Source organism: Nelumbo nucifera, chromosome 5 (assembly GCF_055504915.1).
Source record: "Nelumbo nucifera cultivar China Antique chromosome 5, China Antique-T2T, whole genome shotgun sequence".
In the NCBI taxonomy this organism is placed as follows: Eukaryota; Viridiplantae; Streptophyta; class Magnoliopsida; order Proteales; family Nelumbonaceae; genus Nelumbo; species Nelumbo nucifera.
This window is the reverse complement of record NC_142653.1, coordinates 85,197,447-85,218,717: the sequence shown is the minus strand read 5'-3', so window position 1 is coordinate 85,218,717 and position 21,271 is coordinate 85,197,447. Positions and strand designations below refer to the sequence as shown.

Below are 21,271 nucleotides of genomic sequence, written 5' to 3'. Positions count from 1 at the left end.
AAAATTGAACACATCTACAATTTTATATTTACACTACTATTAAAAATATGAATAATATTATTGAACTTTCTTTCGACTAAAATCAAGGTTTTAAAAACCAACCTGGAAATGGAACCTTTTTGGCTTCTAATTTCCAAGTTAGTGGTTCAGTCGTCTAGTTTGAGCGGGTCAAACCGATAAGGTGTAAAATATAATATAACTTTTTATTTTGATTGTTAGATTGGGATAATGTTAAAATCCACCATATATATACATTATTAGGAGAGTGGAGTGTGAGATTTTGAGAATGAGGCAGTTGGTTAAAGCTAACAAGTGAGAAGAATAAGAATAAGGAACCACTCTGCCAATGACTATCTCAATATTAACCATCATTGTCACTACAACATCGTTTGCCATCTTCTTATATCTCCCTTAGATTCTAGATCATTTGCTTCATTGTGTATCTTAGATTTTTAATATAAAACCAATGTTTAACCTCTCATTTCTTGCATTGATTTTTCGATTTCTTTATTGCATTTGCGATTTTTATTGTTATTACAATTTAAAAAGAATCACAGAAATGAGAAAACTCAAAATCAAAATGGAAAAACTAAAAACCCTAACTACTTTTGGCCATTGGGAATAATCGAACAAGATTATGAGACATTAAAGTTTTTTTTTCATTTTTTATTTTCTAATTTCTATTTTAAAATAAATAAAAAAATTGGAATTTGTTTGAAAGCAACCCAAGAACCATTAATTGAGTTAAACATTTTAATGGTTAAACTGCCTGGGTTCGTGATCCTTTAACCATTTCAACGGTTTTTTGTAAAATAGCGGTTCAAAGCCAAAATTGGAACCGGTGACTTGTTTGATTCCTAGGCCAAAAGGTTTATCTGTCTGATTTGGTCCGATTTTTAAAACAATGACTAAATTACTCATTTTTTAATTTAGTCCATATTTAATTATAAGGTTTAAATTATAAATTGAACTACTACTTTTCACCTTATTTAAATCTTACATTTTTAATAAATGAACAAAAGAAAAAATATGCACCAAAAAGATAGAACACTACAAAAAGAAAAGTTTAGCCAAGCATATAGGCTTGTAAATGATACTTGAAACTTCACAATTAGATCTAAATATCACATATTTGGAAGAGGTGTTTATGTAATTAGATTTAGCTTTTACAATGTGCATATGAGTAATTATAAAAAATAAAAATATATATAAAGTTTATAGAAAATTTTGTATATTATTATTATTATTATTGTTGTTGTTGTTGTTATTATTATTATTATTGTTATTATTACTATTATCATCATCATCATCTAGAATTGCCATGTACAAAACACGTACAGACTTACTAGTACATTGAAGTGGCGATTAAGGTTGTTGAAGTCCATCTAAATGCATCCCTATGGATTATCTAAAAGTGCCTCGGTTTCACTTCCATTCCATTGGATCATGAATATGGAGGATTGGAGTCAAGGTTGCCATATCTTGCTGTTAATAAAAACCAACATCTTTGGAGGGGCAAATTCCAAAAGTCCTAAAACCATCAAGCAGAGGTTTGCATTGCCTCTGAACATTATAGAGCTCCATGATTCGGTCATAATTCTCTCCCCACCATCTCTATCCTTGCCATTTATTGAACATCTCTCGGTTGCAGAATACAACCAGTTAACTCTAAAAACCTTTGGCCAGGTTTCCTATTTAAAGTAGTGTTGTTAACTAGCTTCTACACAAACTTGAGTGTTTGATATGGAAAATGATCATAAAGCCGATAGTAAATCTATCACCCAGGCTCAATTTGGCCTCATTTAAAGGATGTTCAGACTTGTTAAAAGAATAACATTTATAAAGAAAATTAGATGATATTCAAAAGATATTTATGCCTTCTTACATGCCATTTAATGACTAGTAAACGATAGGTAGTAAATTGACATATTTTAAAAATTTAGATAATTGATTAGCAAATTTTGAAGTTAGATAACCAAACTGACACTAACCCCAAATTACATGGTACTAATTTATAATTTTTCCTTTAAAATAAAAATTCTATGTGGTGGCAACGGGACGGGACTTGATTCTCCGCCGTAACGAAGGCGTGGACTTTCCAGCCATCGGTCTTTTACCCCCCTACCCCCGAAGACCCTTTCCCTCTTTATTTGATCCGTTCTTCTATGTTCAACCATTTTTTTCTACTCTAGTGCGGGACAAGCAAAAAAAATCGATCAATCATTCAATCCATCACGAAAAAGAAAAAATCCACTCACGCTCCACGGCTCTGCGTGTCAATGGCTTCAACAGAGGGATTGGTGCCGATAACAAGGGCCTTTTTGGCTCGGTACTATGACAAGTACCCTTTCGAACCTCTTCCAGATGATGTCTCTGGATTAACCGCCGAGCTTCGCTCAATGTCAAGCGATTTGCAGAAGGAATTTCCACTCACTGAAGGTGAGTTTCTTTTCTGTTTTCTCTTATTATCAATTCTTATTTCCGCAATTTCCATGCAGAATACTGTTTATCTTGACACATTGTTAAATGACACCAACTCTGATACATATTAGTTTCATATTCCTGATTACTGTTTAAGTAAGCGTACTCAAATTCCAATAGTAATAAAACGCTAACTTCAGTTTGTTAGTTTGTAAGCTTTGCTTGCCTTGGTTTGAGCCTCGGGACATCCAAAAGCACAAGAACTAAACCTTGAGATGTTATGTTTATGAATTTACTTAAATATATGTGTATGCATATTTAGAAAATATATAAATAATTACACAAGAAAAGTCAGAGAGGAGAGAAGAGTGACTGGATTGGCAACCGGATCAAGTAGGACGGATCAATAACCTCACAATTAAGAGTTAAGAGGGCTTACCTCTCCCTTCTCTTTGTACTTCCTTATTCCATATTCTTAATGAATGAAATTTTCTGTTATTTATGAAAAAAAAGGTGGTAAGATATAAATGTCCCTAAAATGGAGGCAAGGCAATGCTGTAAATACGTGGTAAAGCTATCCTGGAAGAGAGAGTTCATCCAACCCAAAACAACTGCTCTTCTTACCTTTTTTTTTTTATCAATAACAGAATTTCGTTAGATTCATAAAAAAAATACGTACAGCAATCCAGAGAGCTAAAAAGACTTGACTCTCTCCAAAAGAGCAACATAAAAGCTCACAATACAGCCCAGTACAATTGATCCCTTCCCACCCCTTGCTTTTCCAAATCATCTGCAAACACATTTCCTGTTCTTTTCACCCACTGAAATTGGATGTCCATCCCTCTAGTTAGCCATTTGATTTCCCTTCTTTCATTAGAAAACTTCCAAAGACCACTTCCCCTCTGTAACCAGCTTAACACCTTTGCTAGCTAGAGTTTGTTGATCTTTAAGTTCATCCGGACGAGTTGTTATCCTTGATGCTAGATGCATGGCCCATTTTATTTGGAAATGTTAAACCTGGGTTTCGTTGGTTCCATCTCTAAACCAGCCAATAACCACCTATGAACTCCTTTCAATGCCTCTTGATCAGCTTCAACCAAGGTAAGAACATGAATCCCTGAATCAAAGACTTTTTCTCATTTCTAGCCATGCCCCTTACCTTATTTGGCATAAGTGTGCCTATAGTATGTTACCTTTTGCATTTGTGTAACTCCTACTTTAGAGGTCCCTGGGTTTCCCCAAAGAACAGCCAACAAAATTGAGCTTGATTACTCCTTGAGGAGGGGGTCCAATTCTGATCCACTTTCTGTCTAGGAGTAGAAGAGTTTATGACCACTAATCAGCTACAAACAATATCGTCTAAGACAAGATCCCTGAACTCTTTTGGTGTATGCATCCAATGTGCAATTCTAACAGTGATGATATTGATCAGGGCACCCTCTAATTCTGTCTAGTTAGAGAATATTCTGGTATTCCTCTCACTCTTGTATATCTTATACATTTATGATACACTTAATATTACCGATGGGAAAAAATATAGAACAATAAAATATAAAATATCTTTGTTTAATATATAGAATCATGCTAGTTTAATAATAAAATATCTGTAGAGAACACTGATGTGGGCCCCACAGCTACGGTCCCACTGTGTTCGTAGGGTAGAGGATGTTCTAGTCTGCCTAGGGTTAGCTATTGGTCATTTAGTTGTTTCAGTTGTTATTTATTTCAGTCTTATTTTTTGCTCTATTTGTTATGTAAAGACTAAGGGCAGATCTGTCCTTTCCATGTAATGAGCATAACCTATAAATATTAATTAAAGTGGCGGCGGCAGAACATTAAGCTTCTGCTCCTCCTTTCAACTCTTGTGTTCTACTGCTTCTCCTCCCTCTTCCTCTTCTTTCCTCTTACCTTTCTTCTTATTTTCGATCCTGAAATCCATTAGGGTTCAAGACTGATAACAGTCCTGGACTTCTACTATATCTAAATGTCAAAATTAAAATGTATTTATTAAAAAATGTCAAAATTTAAAATTTAGTCAATGAATGACAATATGTGGCATTTCCTTATCACAAGTGCTAGAATTCTGTTGATAGTACATGCCATTGTTTCTTAGCACAACAAGTTGAAGGACCTTGAGTGGATTCCAAGGTGGTTGAAGAACCCTGAGGACACTATGTGGTGCTACAGGAATGAAGTCAAAAATTTAAGTTGCTGACAAGGAATATGTCTGTTATTACACAATGGTTGGGAAGATCAGCAAATGCTTTGGCTGATGATTTAGCTAAGCAAGGGGCAAATAGGGAAGTCTTGTTTTGGGCTCAGCTGTAATGCTCGTATTTTCTCTCTAGACTCCTTGTAATCAGTTGAGAGAGGCTGAAACTTGTGCCTCTCCAAGGGCTGTTGTATGAGTTCAAAGTTCTCTATTTTCTTTTTAAGTAATAAGATTTTCTTTATTCATCAAAAAAAAAAAAAAAAAACGAGTTGAACAAACAATTGTGCCCATGTTGTGTAGCAATGATATGAACCACTAAAGATAAGGATGATTGTAAAGCACCTCAAGGGAAAGATGTTATGATACAATAGTTATATTTGTCTTATAAATATACTTACATTTTATGAAATTAGATGTTGCTATCTATGTCCTTTATTTGAAAAAGAAATTGGTTCTGATTTGGAGTCTAGATTGGAAGGTTGCTTTAAGATTGTTCTGAGGTTTCTTTTGGAAGGTTGGGGGTGGGTGTGGTTTGAATTAGGAACATTTATTGGGGTCTTATATTGGGTCATACCAGTAGTGGGATTTCAATTTCAATAAATGAAGATTCTTTTCACTATTTTATATTGGGTAGTTAAGAGACGACATGTTTAAAAAATGAGTGTGGCAGAAATACTAATGCTTCGATGGATGATTGGTAAAATCAGGAAGGATAAGGTTTAGAAATGAAGTCATACCAAGGAACCTAGGAGTAGCTCCAATAGGTGATAAAATGAGAGAAAGTAGATTGAGATGGTTTGGTCATGTGCATAGAAGACCATCTACAACACCTGTTAGAGAAAGTGATTTGTTCCACTTCCTATGAGTAAGGTCCTTGTTGGTTGCAAGTGGGTGTATACAGTTAACCACCGGGATGATGGCTCAATTGAAAAATACAAAGCAAGGTTGGTGGTAAAAGGGTATACCCAAACATATGGGATTAATTATCAGGAGACCTTTGCACCTATAGCTAAGATGAACTCTATCTGAGTGATTTTGTCTCTTACTGCTCACTATTCATGGCCTCTATGCCAAATGGATGTGAAGAATGCCTTCCTCAATGGAGTTCTTCAAGAAGAGGTCTACATGGATCCTTCCTTGAGAGTAAGCCTCCTTGATAGTGAGGGGAAGGTTTTCCATCTAAAGAAATCCCTTTATGAACTCAAGCAATCTCGTAGAGCTTGGTTTGATAGATTCAGAAAGATTGTTCTTACAATTGGGTTCACTCAATCATAGGCAAATCATACGCTTTTTATAAGAAGGGTCAATGGCGTAGTGATTCTGTTGATAGTGTATGTTGATGATATTGTTGTTACTAGAGATGATAACTTTGGAATTGTTAAGTTGGAATCATTCATTGCTCTTGAATTTGAGATCAAAGATCTTGTATATGTAGTCTCAGATACTTTCTTGGGATTGAAGTGGCAAGGTCAAAGGAATGGATCTTCATTTCAGTATTTCACATAAAAGTATGTTTTTTTTTTTTATAATTATTTCACAAAAAAAGTATGTTCTTGACCTCTTTCAAGAGGTAGGCAAGTTAGGTGCAAGCCAATTAAAATTCCCATTGACCCCAATCATAAATTGAGTGTTGATGATGGAGACATTCTTCTAGACAAAGGTGTTTATTAGAGACTAGTTGGTTGACTTCTTTATTTGTGTTTGGCCTGATATATCATATGCCATAAGTGTGGTGAGTCAGTATATGCATAAACCCAAAACTTCACATATGTAGGCAATCAACGGGATTTTGCCTAGTTAAAGGAATGTCCAGGTGAAGGAATGTTGTACTCCAACCATGGACATCTCAAGGTTGATGCTTATACTAATGTAGATTGCGTAGGTTTTGTGGATGATAGGAGGTCCACCTCTGGTTATTGTGCGTTGGTGGGAGGTAATTTTGTATCATGGAGAAGTAAAAAGCAATCAATTGTAGCTTCATCTAGTGTAGACACAGAATAGAGCTATGGCTCATGGTGTACTAGAGTCGAGGTTCTAAATATCGACACAGGCCGATACGCCGGTAGGGTGTATCAACTTGTGTTAGTGCTTTTTTTATATTTTATTTATTTATTTTTTCAAAACCGATTCAGAGGGGTCGGTTTAAGTCCCAGCTACCCTCTGAACCATGGTCTGACCCGATACAACCCTTGTAGGGGCGTATCGGGAAGCCATCGGCATGATACGTATCAGCCGATACGGGCTGATACGTGTTGATACTTTGAACCTTGACTAGAGTTACTTTGGCTAAAGACCTTGTTATCTGAGATTGGGATCTAAATTGATGTTCCAATGAGGCTGTATTGTGATAACCAAGCTGCCATAAACATTGCCCATAATTCAGTCCAACATGGCCACATAAAGCACATTGAGGGTTGATAGAGACACTTCATTAGAGAAAGAATAGCTAGTGGAGAAATATGGGTGTCTTTTGTCAAGTTAGAGAATCAACTCGTTGATTGTCTCACAATGGGGCTCCACAAGTCAACTTGGTAGAAAGTAGAAACCTTGGCAATCTAGGCATGATAGATATCTATGCTCAGCTTGAGGGGGAGTGTTAAGAATATGTATTGTGGGATTGATAAAAAAAAAGAATATGTATTGTGGGCAAGGGTGATTTCGTCTTTCTATCTTTTTTTGTATTCGGGCGCCCATTCAAGGGCATTATGAAACTTTCACCATTTAGTATAAGAAGGGTCTTTTTTGGGTGAACAATAACTCACCCTATTCTCACGAAACATCCTCCTCCTCCTCCTCCTCCAATTTATTAACTATGCTTCCTAACTCCTAAGAACTTCTCACTCATCTAGAAAATAAAAATTGCTAATTCATAACATAAGAAAGCAATTCACTTTGTTCACTTTGAATTGTAATTTTGATAGGATGCACTTCCACGAGCAAAGCCATAAGGGAACTGGTCTATCCTTCATTAGCTACATGAATCGTGTTCCACCATTACAATCTATTCAGTGCCATATCCATTAAATTATGGGCCCTCAAATTATTTATCATTACTTTAACCCATGCCCTTTACGATTGGCCCCTAGTTCTATTTATTGACCTTTAGAAGCTGTTAGGCCCAAAATAACTCTCAACTGATCCTAGACAGTTGCAATTGGGACTAAGGTCTCTGTGCCAAGCCCTGACTACTGAACATTCCAGGTTTTTTTTTTTTTTTTTTTTTTTTTTTTTTTTTTTTTAATTTTAACCCTATTGGCCCTTTTTGTTTGGCTCACTAGAACCAAATAACAATAACTCCATTGGGATTTTTTTTTTCTTTTCTATTTTGAATGGATTTCCTGAAACTATTAATGCAATTAAAATTGTTTTAATAAGTTGAATTCAAAATAGTTGTTCTATTATCCTTAAGATATGCTGCCGCTATAGATTGGGCTACAGATACCGGCAAAATGAATTGGTGATGCCTCTGAAATATTTGGGCATGCTCTTAGGTGCAAAATGTAACTCCAAAACAATCTGGGAGCCAATTGTTGAAAGACTTGAAAAGAAGCTGGCCTCCTGGAAAACCATGTATCTTTCTCATGGAGGCAAGGTTACCCTGGTGAAAAGTGTGCTATCCTCCCTCCCAATGTATCTGTTATCCTTGTACCCAATTCCGGCAGGAATGGCTGCTACCATCAAAAAGAAGATGAGGGATTTCCTCTGGAGAGGCTGGAAAGTGCAGAAGTACCACTTGGTAAACTGGAACAAGGTCCGTCAGCCCAAAGCTGTAGGGGGTTGGGGGTTAGAAGGGTAAAAGTATCAATACTGCTTTGCTGGGGAAGTGATTTTGGAGATTTGGGGAGAGTCAAGGAGGGCTGTGGAAAAGTGTGGTGCAGGCCAAGTGTGGTGATAGAAATTTTGGATGGGATCCAGGAACTTCAAATCAGTCCTATGGATGCTCGGTTAGGAAAGGTATCAAAAAGACTTATCATTGGTTTGCAAAAGGTGTGAAGTTCAAGGTAGGAAATGGGGAGAGGGTCAAATTTTGGAAGGATGTTTGGTGTGGGGAGAGGTCTTTGAATGAGAGGTTCCCTGCCTTGTTTGAAGTTGCAGCAAACAAAGAAGCTAAGGTTGCTGAAAGCTTGCAAATCCAAGATGGTACTGTGGTTGGGTCCCACAGTTCAGGAGGAATCTAAATGATTGGGAAGTGGAGTGGATGGAAGTCTGGAACTACTGCAACCCCTTTACAGTACACATTTGGAGCCAGCAAGGGCTGATAGTAAAATCTGGAAGTGGGAGAAGACTGGAAAATTTACAGTTAAATCTTTTTACAAGTCTTTGGACAGTTCAGAAGGACATTCAGTTCCAATCCACATCATCTGGTGTAAAAATGTGATGTGCCTTAAAAAATAAAAAATTTCTTTTCTTTTGTCTGGACGGCATACCTCAACAGAATACTTACAAGGGATAATCTCTCTCGAAAGGGTGCTGTACTGGATTCAACTAGCTGTGTCCTATGTGAAGGACAACTGGAAATAGTGAATCACCTGTTACTGCACTGCAATTATTCTTCAGAGATCTGGAACAGAATTTCATACTTTTTGAAGTGAAAAGTTGCTGGCCAGGTTCAGTTGGATTTTGTAAAGGGTTGGAGGTTGGGGGGGGGGTCTGAGTAAAAGGGGAAAATTAGTTTGGAATTTAATCCCAGCAGTGGTATTTTGGTGTATGTGGCAAGAAAGAAATGCTTGGGTCTTCAAAAGCAAGACAAGTTCTTCTTATTCCATTTTTCAGAAAATTGTGGGGAGATGCTTTCTTGGTTGTCTGGTCACAGGCTGTTTAGGGGTGTAGGTTTTGAGTCCTTTTTTTGTACATGATATGCTTTTTGTAAGCAGGGTGGGGTTAGTACATCATCTTGCTGTACATTTTGTTCATAATTAATACAATGATACTTTACCTTCTCTCTCTCTCTCTCTTTCAAAAAAAAAAAAAAAGAACTGGTGATGCCTGTATATATTGCTTACATGGTCATTTCGTATTACAATAGTGTTGCACCAAATATCAGCAAATTGCATGAGTTATGGAAATGAACAATCATTTAAAAGATGCAGGTTTCGACTATTTTCTCTTGAAATTCTGTGCAGTTGCTTGTTTTTTAACAAATTTAACCAGGAACTTTTTTTATTTTTTTTGTTTTTGTATTCTAGCCGAAGGTGTCTTGGAACGTGAAGCAGATTGTCCTCCTCCCCATAAAATTGATCAGAACATGTGGAAGAATAGAGAACATATTGAAGAAATATTATTTTTATTGGAGAGATCTCATTGGCCAAGATCGGTAAGTGTAAATTTCTTGCATTGGATTTCACTATCAGTTCTCCTCTCTAGATGCCATGTAGAGTCTCCGTATTAACTATCTCAAATTGTCACTCTTATCATGTTCCTAGTGGCTGGAGTGTTTTTTATGAAACATGTTAATCACTCTTATTAGGGGCCATTGCATGGTCTAATGGTAACATCTTGGGCTGGCAAGCGTGAGAATACGGGTTTGAGTCTGAGAGTGGTCACTTTTGCAAAAAAATGCCAAAGGTTAAGACTGTATCGTTAGGAGCAGTTCAAGTGAGAGAAAATAGATTTGAAAAGGGTGTGTTCCAAGGTCAGACGATGACCCAATAAGAGCTTATATATTAATAAGATATAAAATGTATGAAAGGACAGTTGTGTCTCTCACATACAAATACAAGATTGCTGTACAAGTATGATACAATAGGTAACAATGTATATTACAACAGTGCTCCCAAGTCAAATAATAGAAAATGTCAACCCTGAGCCCTATGCTCTCTACACTCCCCCCTGGCACCAGTTTGTCAACTAGAAATGTATGTCTGGTACTCGTCATTGCTTTAGTAGAAGGATCTGCTAGCTGAAGTCCTAAAGAAACATGGGGAAGTGTGATGTGGCCAGCAAGGAACTGATTTCTAATATAGTGGCAGTCAACTTCTATATGCTTGGTGCCCTGATGGAACACTGGATTTGTGGCGATTTTTATCACACTCGTATATTCTTTTTGATCAGTATAGTGATTTAAAAGGTGTGCCTAGGCACACAGGCGAGACACATTTTAGGGTATGCGCCTCGCCTAGGTCCTAGGTGCACTCCTTTCAAAAGGCGCACGCCTGATGCGCCTTGCACTTCAGCCCAGGCATGCGCCTTTTTTAAATTTTGCGCTTTTTGCTTTTTTTTTTGAGTCTAACGGCGCCCCTCGAGGCAAACCTGAACAAGTCCATGTTAAGGTCTTAAATTCTTATTTCTCATATAAAAAGTAATGATTTTATAACTTTAATTGTCTTTTAAGAAGATATTTTATTGGAATGAACTTGAGACCCTAACATGGACTTGTTCGGGCTTGCCTCAAGGGGTGTGGTGCAAAGGTGACTCATAGAATCAAGCATGCAATATGTTTTACATCACATTAGCTACTTGAAGTAATGCAATTGAGGAAAAAAAGAGATTGTGGGTTTTACATGCTTGAAAATGCTTTATATGTTTGCTTTTATTTTTAAACTTTCATTTGAATACGCTTTATATTTATGTATTTTAATTTTAGATAATAGGTTTTCTAAAACATTTATTTTAAAATTTAAGTTTATATTTTTTATTAACATTATGTTTAATATTTTTTTTTTGATTTTTTTTGCATTTCTTGCATTTTTTTGACATTTTTTTTGAATTTTAGCATTTTTTTTTGTAATTGCACCTTGCTTCAAAAAGGCGTGCACCTTGTCTTGCGCTTTGGGCCTCAGGCACAAATTGGCCCTTGCGCTTTTAAAACACTGGATCAACAACAGAAAACAGAATTTTATTAGATAAAAGAAAAAGCAGTACAACAAGAGATTGCAGCTTTACATTACAAATATATTGTGTGAGCATAGCCCCTGCTATCCCATCCCAACTCAGATCTTATAACTGAGCCCAATACATCTGATATCTAGTAACCCCTTGCTTTGCTAGACCATCAGCTAAATCATTTGTTGACCTTTGTACCCACTGTATTTCTATTTGCATGTCTTGATATGCCATTATACCTTCTGATTTTATTTCTGTAACACCAATTAGCTTTACTTCCATCCAACAGCCAGCTTATAATTACCTTGGGGTCACTTTTGACAACTAGCTTATAAGCACTCAATTCCTTTGCTTCTTACAAGCTAATCACTGTAGCCATTAGCTCTGCCCGGATAGAGTTCCTTGCTCAATAGGCCCTGAAAATAGAGCCATTATATTCCCCTTATCATCTCCAATTACTCCAACTCTAGACACACCTGGGTTTCCCAAACTACTCCCATCAATGTTCAATTTCAGCCATCCACTAGTTGGTGGTGACCAATCCTTCTTTGCCTTTGGTTTCTTATATGAGGATCTTGCATTTTTTTTTATTTATAACTGCAGATTCATTAAAAAAGAAAAAAGTTCCAATGTCTAAAGAAGTCATCCATTGTAGTCTGAGAAAAGGTCCAATGTCTTTAACCAGTGTGCTGCCCTTACTGTGATGATTTCAATGATAGCCTCTGTAGTCCTTTTCCCTTCAAATGTTCTAAGGTTCCTCTTCTCCCACAGTGTCCAAAACACCTCTGCCCTTGTATACCTCCATAATTCTGCCCCTCCTCTTCTGGCTTCTAAAATTAGACCCTTGAAACAACCTGTCCGAGCTACAGGGGAGATCCACTTGCATCCAAAACAAGCAAGAAACCAATCCCAAATACAGCAAGAAAATGGAGAGGAAATTAGTAAATGAAATGCTTTCTCACCATTCAATTTGCATAAGATACGGCAGTTTGGAGAGACACCAATTAGGGAATTGGGGATGAATGGTCAACTCCCAATTCCATAAGGCTGTGTTTGGTTTGAAGGAAAAAGTAGGGAAAGGAAGAGAAAGGTAGGGAAACCTTTACAAACCTTGTATAGGTTTCTTTGTCTTTCCCTTTGTTTCCCTACCTTTTCCTTCAAACCAAACATAGCCTAAGTAAAACTTTGAGCCAAATAATTTCACTACAAGTAGATGACATGACCTGATACTCAGCCTCAATGGAAGATTTGAAGATGGCCTTTTTTTTTGCATTTCCAAGATACGGAGGAATTTCAATTTCCAAAGAAGATACACCAACCAATAGTAGTTCGCTGGGTATTAGGGCATCTTGCCCTAGAAGCATCACCAATGGTAGATAGCTGGGTGGATGATGATGAACGAAAGAGGAGGCCATGAGAAAGAGTGCCACAAATATATTGGATGATTTGATGCACTTCAAAGAAATGAGGTTGTCGAGGTGAGGAGACAAACTAGGAACTTGAACAACATAGGAGATATTAGGTGGAGTTGTAGATATATTAAGCTGCCTACAAGTATGGGTGGCCATGAGCCAAGCTTCTCATGAGCTATTCTAGCTCGGCTAGGTTTAAATTGAGCTTCGAGCTGAGCTCGAGCCTGATATATAGGCTCGTTTGCTAATCGAGCCAAGCTCGAGCCAGTGAAGCTTGGCTTGTGAGGCTTGCGAGCCTAATCGAGCCTAGTATAATAAATAACTATTTTTTTATTATATACATACATATACATATAAATATAAATATATAAATATATATAGTAAATAATTTTTATTATATATAATAATACTTTTTATATAATATTTTTATTTTTTATGTATAATAGTAAATAATTTTTATAATTCTTATTTTTTTGTATGTAAAATAAAAACATTTTTTATGTGTATAATAATAAATAATTTTTATAATTCTTAATTTTTGTATGTAAAATAAAAAAATATTTTTATATTTATAATTTTTATTTTTAAGAAAAAAACTTGGCTTGCAGTCGAGCTCAAACTTGCGAGCTTTGAACCAAGCCGAGCTCAAGCTTAAGTCTCTAGCTCGAATCGAGCTCGAGCCTAATCCAATTTCAGCGAGCTGAGCTCAAATAGCCAAGTATTCAGATCGGCTTGAATCCACCCCTGCCTACAAGTTGTCTATGTACAATAGCATCAGGCAATAAAGGTTCATCACTTCAGATCAGACAATAGAGAGGAGAAGATCCACCTAAGGCGATACCAGATCTAGAGTGTCAAAGTGATCTGATCATCCAAACTGAAGATCAAAAGAAAGAGATGAAGAGAGTGCTACGGTTTTCCAGAAAAATAAACAGATATGGACTGAACAAAACAATCCAAGAGAAGCCAGAAGAATCCCCTAGAATATGACTAAATAAGTCTTTTAACTCTCAAACCACAAGTCCAAAACTTCAAACAAGAGCAGTCACTTGAACCTGCTGTGATACCATGTCAGGAGTAGTTGGAGTGAGAGAAAACAAATTTGAATAGGGTGTGTCCTAAGGTTAGACTGTGACCCAAGAAGAGCTTATATTTAATAAGATACAAAAAGTGTGAAAGGACAGTTGTGTCCCTCACAAACACAAGAAACAAATATAAGAATTCTGTACAGATATGATAAAGTAGGTTACAATGAATATTACAACAATGCTCCCAAGCCAAATAAAAGAAAATATCAGCCTTCAGCCCTACTAGGAGTGTACAATTGGCCGGTTCGGTTAGAACTGAGTACCTGACCGACTATTTGGTTTGACCGTCTTCCCCAACCAAACCAAATGAAACTAGAGTTTAGAACCAAACCAACTCTAACCAAATTCAGTTCAGTTTGGTTTTGTTGGGCCTTGATTCCACATAAATGGTAAACATCCATCCTGATTCCACATAAACAATTAATGAACAATTAATAATTAATAAGTGTTATTAATTAAAAGTTAGAATGGCCCAAAAGTTCAATGGTTTTAATTAGTACTTTAGTGGTTTAGAATCTTTAGATAGTTTAATTAACTATTATTAATTTAAAGTTAGAATAGGCCCAAAGCCCAATGCTAATGGAGAATTTCCGAATTGGCCATTATTCACAAACAATTAATGAAGAACTAATAATTAGTCTAGGTTTTAATACTTTAGTTGTTTAGAGTCTTTAGACAATTTAATTAACTATTATTAATTAAAAGTTAGAATGGGCCCAAAGCCCAATGGGGAATTGCCGAATTGGTCATTGGGAAAGATAATAATTAATAAGTAATTAAGTATAAAGTATTAGATAGAATATTATATATTTAATATACTTAATTAAATAAAACCACTAGTTCAGTTTGATTGAAAATCAGCCAAACTGAACCAAAACTGATAACCGATTAAAAAAAAAAAAACCTGAACCAAACAATACCCAAATTAACTGAACTGAACTAGCTTGTTTGGTTTGGTTCAGTTCGATTTTTGGTTTATAATCGGAATTTGAACACCCCTAAGCCCTACGATCTTTACACATATCCAGCCTACCCCTCTGAAGACCCCAGATAGCTAGGACCAATGTGTTTTTAGTGGCCTTAATGATAATAACTCTTATTGCCATTTGTTTTGGAGTTACTTAGCAGTTAGGAGATAAACTTGATGTATATGTTGGTTATATATATTTATCCAATCCGTGCAGCTTCAGGAGCAGAGTACAGCTGAAGACATTGAAATTGCAACTGTTCTCGGAAAGCTCCAAATAAAATTGCAAAACTGTTTGAAGTTATTGGAGGCCTTCCAATCCAAGAATGCTGAGAATGTATTCAATACAGGTTGTTTTTGTTCTTGCAAGGAATCTTAGAAACTGATATCAAAATTTAAGTTGCATATTAAGATTGCTTACTTGGTTTGCCATGTAACAATTGCCGAGTGCTGTTAAATTTCTTGCATCAGTCATTGTGTATGATGGGTACAAACTAAATGCACATCTTATACTGTATTTTACAAGTTTTATATTTCTCATATCTTCCATCTGATAATTATATTGTAATCCTGTTCAGGCAACAATCTTCTAATCAGTGATGGGTCTACAATAATCAATAAAAACTTTCTTTATAACTTGGTCCTTTGAGTTTTGGAAGTAGGAACTGACAAGGGGCAATATGGCTTATTGATACAGTGGAACAGTTCAGAGTATACAACGCCATACAGAAACACTTTTCAGACAACAGGTGCCCACAAACCATATACAGGTGTAACTTTTACAAACAATTCATGCCCACTAATCAAATCTCTAACTTGGTGACAACAACATAAAAACAACCAAACACTGTGTACCAACATATGGTAGGTACACAATGCTGGAACTTCAGAATTATTTTTTTGAATACGTCCGAAATGCACCAAGCTTGGAATTCATGCAAGAGGACAGCCACAATGCACAAAGAATATTGTCAAGGTGGAGCATCTAAAACAAATCATCACTTGATGCAATGGCAAGGAGGATTTCTATTTGAACCAAAACTTCTTATCCTTTCTTTCTCTATCCTAATTTTGTGTTTCTCTTCAATATCAAATAACAATTCACTCATTGATTGATTCAGTCCAGAGGTGAAAAGGTAGTCCACTATCTTCACCACAGGATTTTCACCTAGTTCAACTATGTTGGACACCGGGCTCCACCTTTGAACATCTACAAACCCTTCTGTAGTCTGAACTTGGAGTGCATAGACATATCTCAGGGGAAACTCAAGGTCTAGAGTCGCTAACCGATCTTGGAAAAGCTTTAAAACTAATATTGATAAAAAAAGGCTTTAAAACTAAGCCTCCTTCAATCTTCAACTTCACCCTTAAATCTTCAGCAGGTTTTTTGAAGTTTTTCACCATTGGCAGTGACAATCTGATTTTTAGCAGAATAAGGGGTATAGGGTGAACTAGGTGAAACACAAGTCATGTGATTTCATGTTCCATAATCAATGATCCAAAGAAGATTAACAGGTGAACTAAAGTAGCAAGGCTTATCAGAAAGTACACACTCATGATGTAAATCTCCTATCGTCTAGGCGCCTTGCCCAAGTAGCATTTGTGTGTAAATGTCCATGGTTAGCATATCCCTCTGCTTGGAAGTCCTTCCAGATAGGCAAGAATCTTGTCAATGGCTTCCCAGTGTTGTACTCGTGGGGCATGCATGTACCGACTCACCACACTAACTACATAGGAGATATCTGGTCTTGTCAATCACAAATATAACAACCGACCCACCAATCTTTGATACCTCCCAACATCCTTTACTAGTTCACCATATGAAGCATTAATTTTGTGAGTTTGGTCAATGGGTGTATCAACTGGTTTAACCCCAAGTTTTCCTATCTCCGGTAATAGGTCCAACACATACTCCTCTAGGAATTGAAGATCCAATTGTTTGGGCCCTTCCCACCTCAATGCCTAGAAAATACTTCAACTCCCCAAGATCCTTAATCTCAAACTCCAGTATAAGTTTTTCTTTAATGCATCAATCTCAATCGGGTCATTCCCTGTTGCTACAATGTTATCCACATACACTAGCAACATTGACACCAATAATCCCCTTCTCTTCACAAACAAAGTATGATTAGACTGGGTTTGACTTTTTGAGTATAACCAAACACAATCAATGCACTCCTAAACCTGCCAAACCAAGCTTTGGGTGATTGTTTCAAACCATATAAGGACTTCTTCAATTTGCATACCTTTCCTTTGGTACATTACTATAAAAACCAGTTTGAAGACCCATGTACACCTCTATCTCCATTAAGAAAAGCATTCTTCACATTAAGTTGGAAGAGGGGCCTAGTAGCCTATCTCGTAAGTCTGAGTGTACCCTTTTGCAACCAGCCTTGCCTTGTAACTTTCTATTCTTCCATCAGCCATGTACTTCACAGTATAAACCCATTTATAACCAACTGTCTCTTTTCCATCAGGTAGATTCACAACTTCCGATGTTTGGTTTTGAATCAAGGCTTCTATTTCCTCTTGCATAGTTGTCTTCCACTTAGGTTTGGAGAGAGAACCTTACTAATAGACTTGGGGTATAGACATAGAATCAAGAGAAGCAAGGAATGGCCCATAAGAGGAAGATAACCCACTGTAGGAAAGATGATGTGAGATACAATGGGCTGTGCACTTTCTCCTCCCTTTGCTGAGTGCAATAAGAAGGTCTAGGTCATCTGTAGTGGTGTTTGGTACAGGTGTAGTATGACTAGACTGAAATATCAGGGGGAGCAAAAGGCATACCTGGGGTCTGTGTTAGCCAAACCTGGAGTCTAACATGAGCTGATAAGAAGTGGCGTGGGTTCCTTTGTTGTGGAACCAACCTCCCTATGCTACCGTAGGCACTGTCATGTAAAAAATTGAGAACTAGGACTTAATAGAGCAGGCAAAGTAGGTGGAATAATTGGGTCAGACATTGGAGTAGGTAAAGGAGCTGGAACAGGAAGTGGTGTAGGTTGCTTATTTCCTTCCCCTAAACACTTCCCTTGAGAAAGACTCTGAAGAAAAAGATCTAGACTCAAAAAAGGTGACATCCATGGTAACATACCTCCCTGACACAAGATCGTAACAACAATACCCCTTTTGATTTCCTACATGCCCGAGGAATACACAATTCTTTTCCTTAGGGTCCAGCTTCGAGTGGTGAGGATCATGGATATGGACAAAGCATACACATCCAAACACCCTCAATGGAACATGAAACATCTATCCCTCAGGAAAAAGAAGTCCGAATGGAGCAGTGTATCCAAGAACACGAGAGGGTACCCAATTCATCAAGAAGACTGTTGTAAGAACTGCATCACCCTAAAACCGAACTAGAACTGTGGACTCACCATCATACTTCTTACCACTTCTACAATATGCCTGTTCTTTTCTGCTACACCATTCTGTTGTGGAGTATATGTACAACTGTTCTGATGGACTACTCCATGCTCTAATAAATATGATGCCAGGTTTTTCTCGAAATATTCCCTATCATTATTTGACCTAAAAACCTTCACTTGTATTCCAAATTGTGTCATCCACAAACAACAAAAAGTAATGATAGCTACCCATAGAAGGAACATGATATGGTTTCCAAGCAAGCTGACAACCTTCACACTGCAAACTTGACAACTTAACAGACTCCAACAACTTTGGAAACGAAAAAAAAAATGCAAAGCTTGGGAAGTACATCGATTACTCCTAACCGGTTATGCCAAAGCATAATCTGACCTATTGACTCCGACTCATTACTCCTATTGGTGACATGATGACTTTGATGATTGGGAAGCACATCGAGAAGGTAAACTCCATTCACCTTGCGACCACTTTTAATCATCCTCTTTGACTCTAGATCCTACAAAATACAATGACTAGGAGAAACAATTATTGATCAATTCAATTTTTTTGTCAAACTACTCACAGATAAAAAGGTAGTATTCAGTCTAGGAACATGCAGTATGAAGGCAGGGTAATGGTATCGGTTATTTTGATAGACTCCTTCCCAGCAATGGGAACATGAAAGCCATCAGCTATGGATACTCTCTACATGAGTAGAGGTGGTATGATGACAAAATTGTAGAAATATTGGTCATATGTTCTGAGGCTTTTGAGTCTATAAGCCAAGGAGGCCACCCCTTACCTGTAGTGGAGGCATAATTTGTAGTGAAATATGAACTACCTGTATGCACAAATGAAGTAGAATGACTAGCTCCTGGGCCACTTGCACCTTACTATCCACTTGGTGAAGAGTTGGAACTAGTTGTATCTCTCTGACTTGGAAATTGTCTATATCTCTTCAATTCAGCCCTAACTACAATTGCTACAACTGACTCCAAAGAAGCTATGGTAGGTGGCCTAGCTAAGTTACTAGTCACTGTTGTATTACATTCACTTGCTTCTAAGCCGACTTGGTATAACTGTATGAAGTGTGGTTGAAGCTTCCAACAAGTATCTCTAGTATCCTTAGGCTTCTTACACTAGTCACAAATCAAGTATTTCTTGTCCTTCCTACCATCACTACCACCCTTAGCCTCACCATGCTTAGGTTTCACTGTGCTAACCAAAGCAGACTACTTAAGATTAAGGGACCGTTTGGCAAGTCTTTTTTGAAAGATCTTCTGGAAGCTCTGGCAGTCAAAAGATGATGTGAGCTTTTGCATTAAGATCTTACCAACTTGAAGACTGTTTGGTTAAGGCACATCTTTCTGCGCGAAGACGAGTTGAAAAAAAGGCGAAAAGCTCCATTTGGAGCTTCCCAAAAATAGTCTGAAACAGGCTTCCCGCGTCTTCTTGGGGCTACAACTTTCGACAACTAGATCTTTTCTCAACCCAACAGGAAAAGACCAAACCATGGGCTACCGGGCTTCTAAAAAGCCGACAGCCCGCACAAAAAGACACGCCAAACGGGGCCTAAGATACTCGTCATCACATTCCTCCTCTCTTCTCTAGACAAAGGTATATGCTTGAGAGAGAGTTACATTATCACGAAAAGAACATGCTATCGTGTAGTATCATACTCTAGGTTGAGTCCTGTTAGAAACTCAAACACTCTGTTCTTCTCTACTAGCTTCTAGTAAGTAGCTATATCTTTACTATCCCAAACCACAATCTTCAAATGATCTATTTCCTGTCATAAGGTTTTGAGGGATGAAAAATAAACTACAATAGAGTTATCTCCCTACCTAGTAGCAATCACCTGATTCCTCAACTAGTAGGCCTTGCAACATTCGTACTCTGTGAGTAAGTCTCTGCAACCCCATCCTAGGTCTCCTTAGCTGTGTTAGCCCATAGAAAATTTTTGCTTATATAGGGTAACATAGAATTGCACAGCTAGGTCATCACCATGTAGTTCTCCTGTGTCCACTCGAAAGAGTTAATCTTAGGTTTCTTTTCTTCACCAATGACATACGTCACATACCCCAATTTTCCATGAGCACCAATAGCCTTTTTGACCACTCCAAATAGTTTGTAACATCAAACCTAACTGTAATGATGGTTCCTGTCTTAAAAGGGTCACTAACAACCTCCTCCACCTAGTCCCATTTTACTGGTGGACTTGTACTCAACTCCATTGCCCTCCATAATTCCTAGAATAGTTTAGGAAATCAACTATAGATGGGAGAAAATAGGTTTATCCTATTTAGAGTTCTCAACCAATTTTCTGGTTCCCAGAAACCTTTGCCCACAAAGATTCTTGTCTCTGTGGGAGCCAGTAGAAACAAAGAAAAGGTTGTTTCTCCCACCCGAGACCTCGGGAAACTCCAGAATTTGAATCACCCCCTTTAGAGAACACCAAGAAGTCTAAAAAATCTAGAGTGCCCCAAGATTTGACACTATTAAGATGTGCCGAATAGGGGTAGTTTAGTCTTCTTTTGTTTATTAAGTAACTTGCTTATGTGGCAGTGTTATTAGAGTTACTCTGCCCCACACTTAAGTAAGGGCATTTCTGTCTTTGTAAACATTATTAGAATCTAATATAGATTAAGGGGGTTGACTGGATGGGTTAACCATCAGATTTTTGACAGACCCTTCTTCTTCTTCTTCTTCTTCTTCTCCTCTTCCTGTTCGAACTACTGTAGCAGCAGTTGAAACATGGTATCAGAGCCATGCTCCTGACCTAAGTCAGTTGGTAAAGCACCTCAGCATTGTTCGTGACTCTTCACCTTTGTTTCTGGTTAGTCGATGGAGAGAACTGGTTTGCCCTAGGTCAGAAACATTACAGCTTGTCTCTCTACTGCGCATAACCTTCTTCAATAAGGAAAGTGACTTCAGCAGTGAATGGTTGATTGATATTCTCAAAGGAAGGTCGATTCTCTCT

General features: G+C 37.3%; 1 protein-coding gene across 3 annotated transcripts in view; it reads left to right on the top strand.

Annotated features, from left to right (window-relative positions):
- The first annotated feature begins 2,055 nt into the window (after nt 1–2,055).
- LOC104612935 (retinal-binding protein) overlaps nt 2,056–21,271 on the top strand; it is a 152,800-nt gene continuing 133,584 nt past the window's right edge. For 2 of the 3 annotated variants that reach the window (XM_010280593.3, XM_088887374.1), the window contains exons 1-3: nt 2,056–2,439; nt 9,820–9,947; nt 15,140–15,272. In XM_010280593.3, the coding sequence (XP_010278895.1) occupies nt 2,280–2,439; nt 9,820–9,947; nt 15,140–15,272 (421 nt within the window). In that variant the 5' untranslated portion in view covers nt 2,056–2,279. The remainder of the gene's footprint in view (nt 2,440–9,819; nt 9,948–15,139; nt 15,273–21,271) is intronic. The other variant, XM_088887375.1, reaches the window with a different exon arrangement.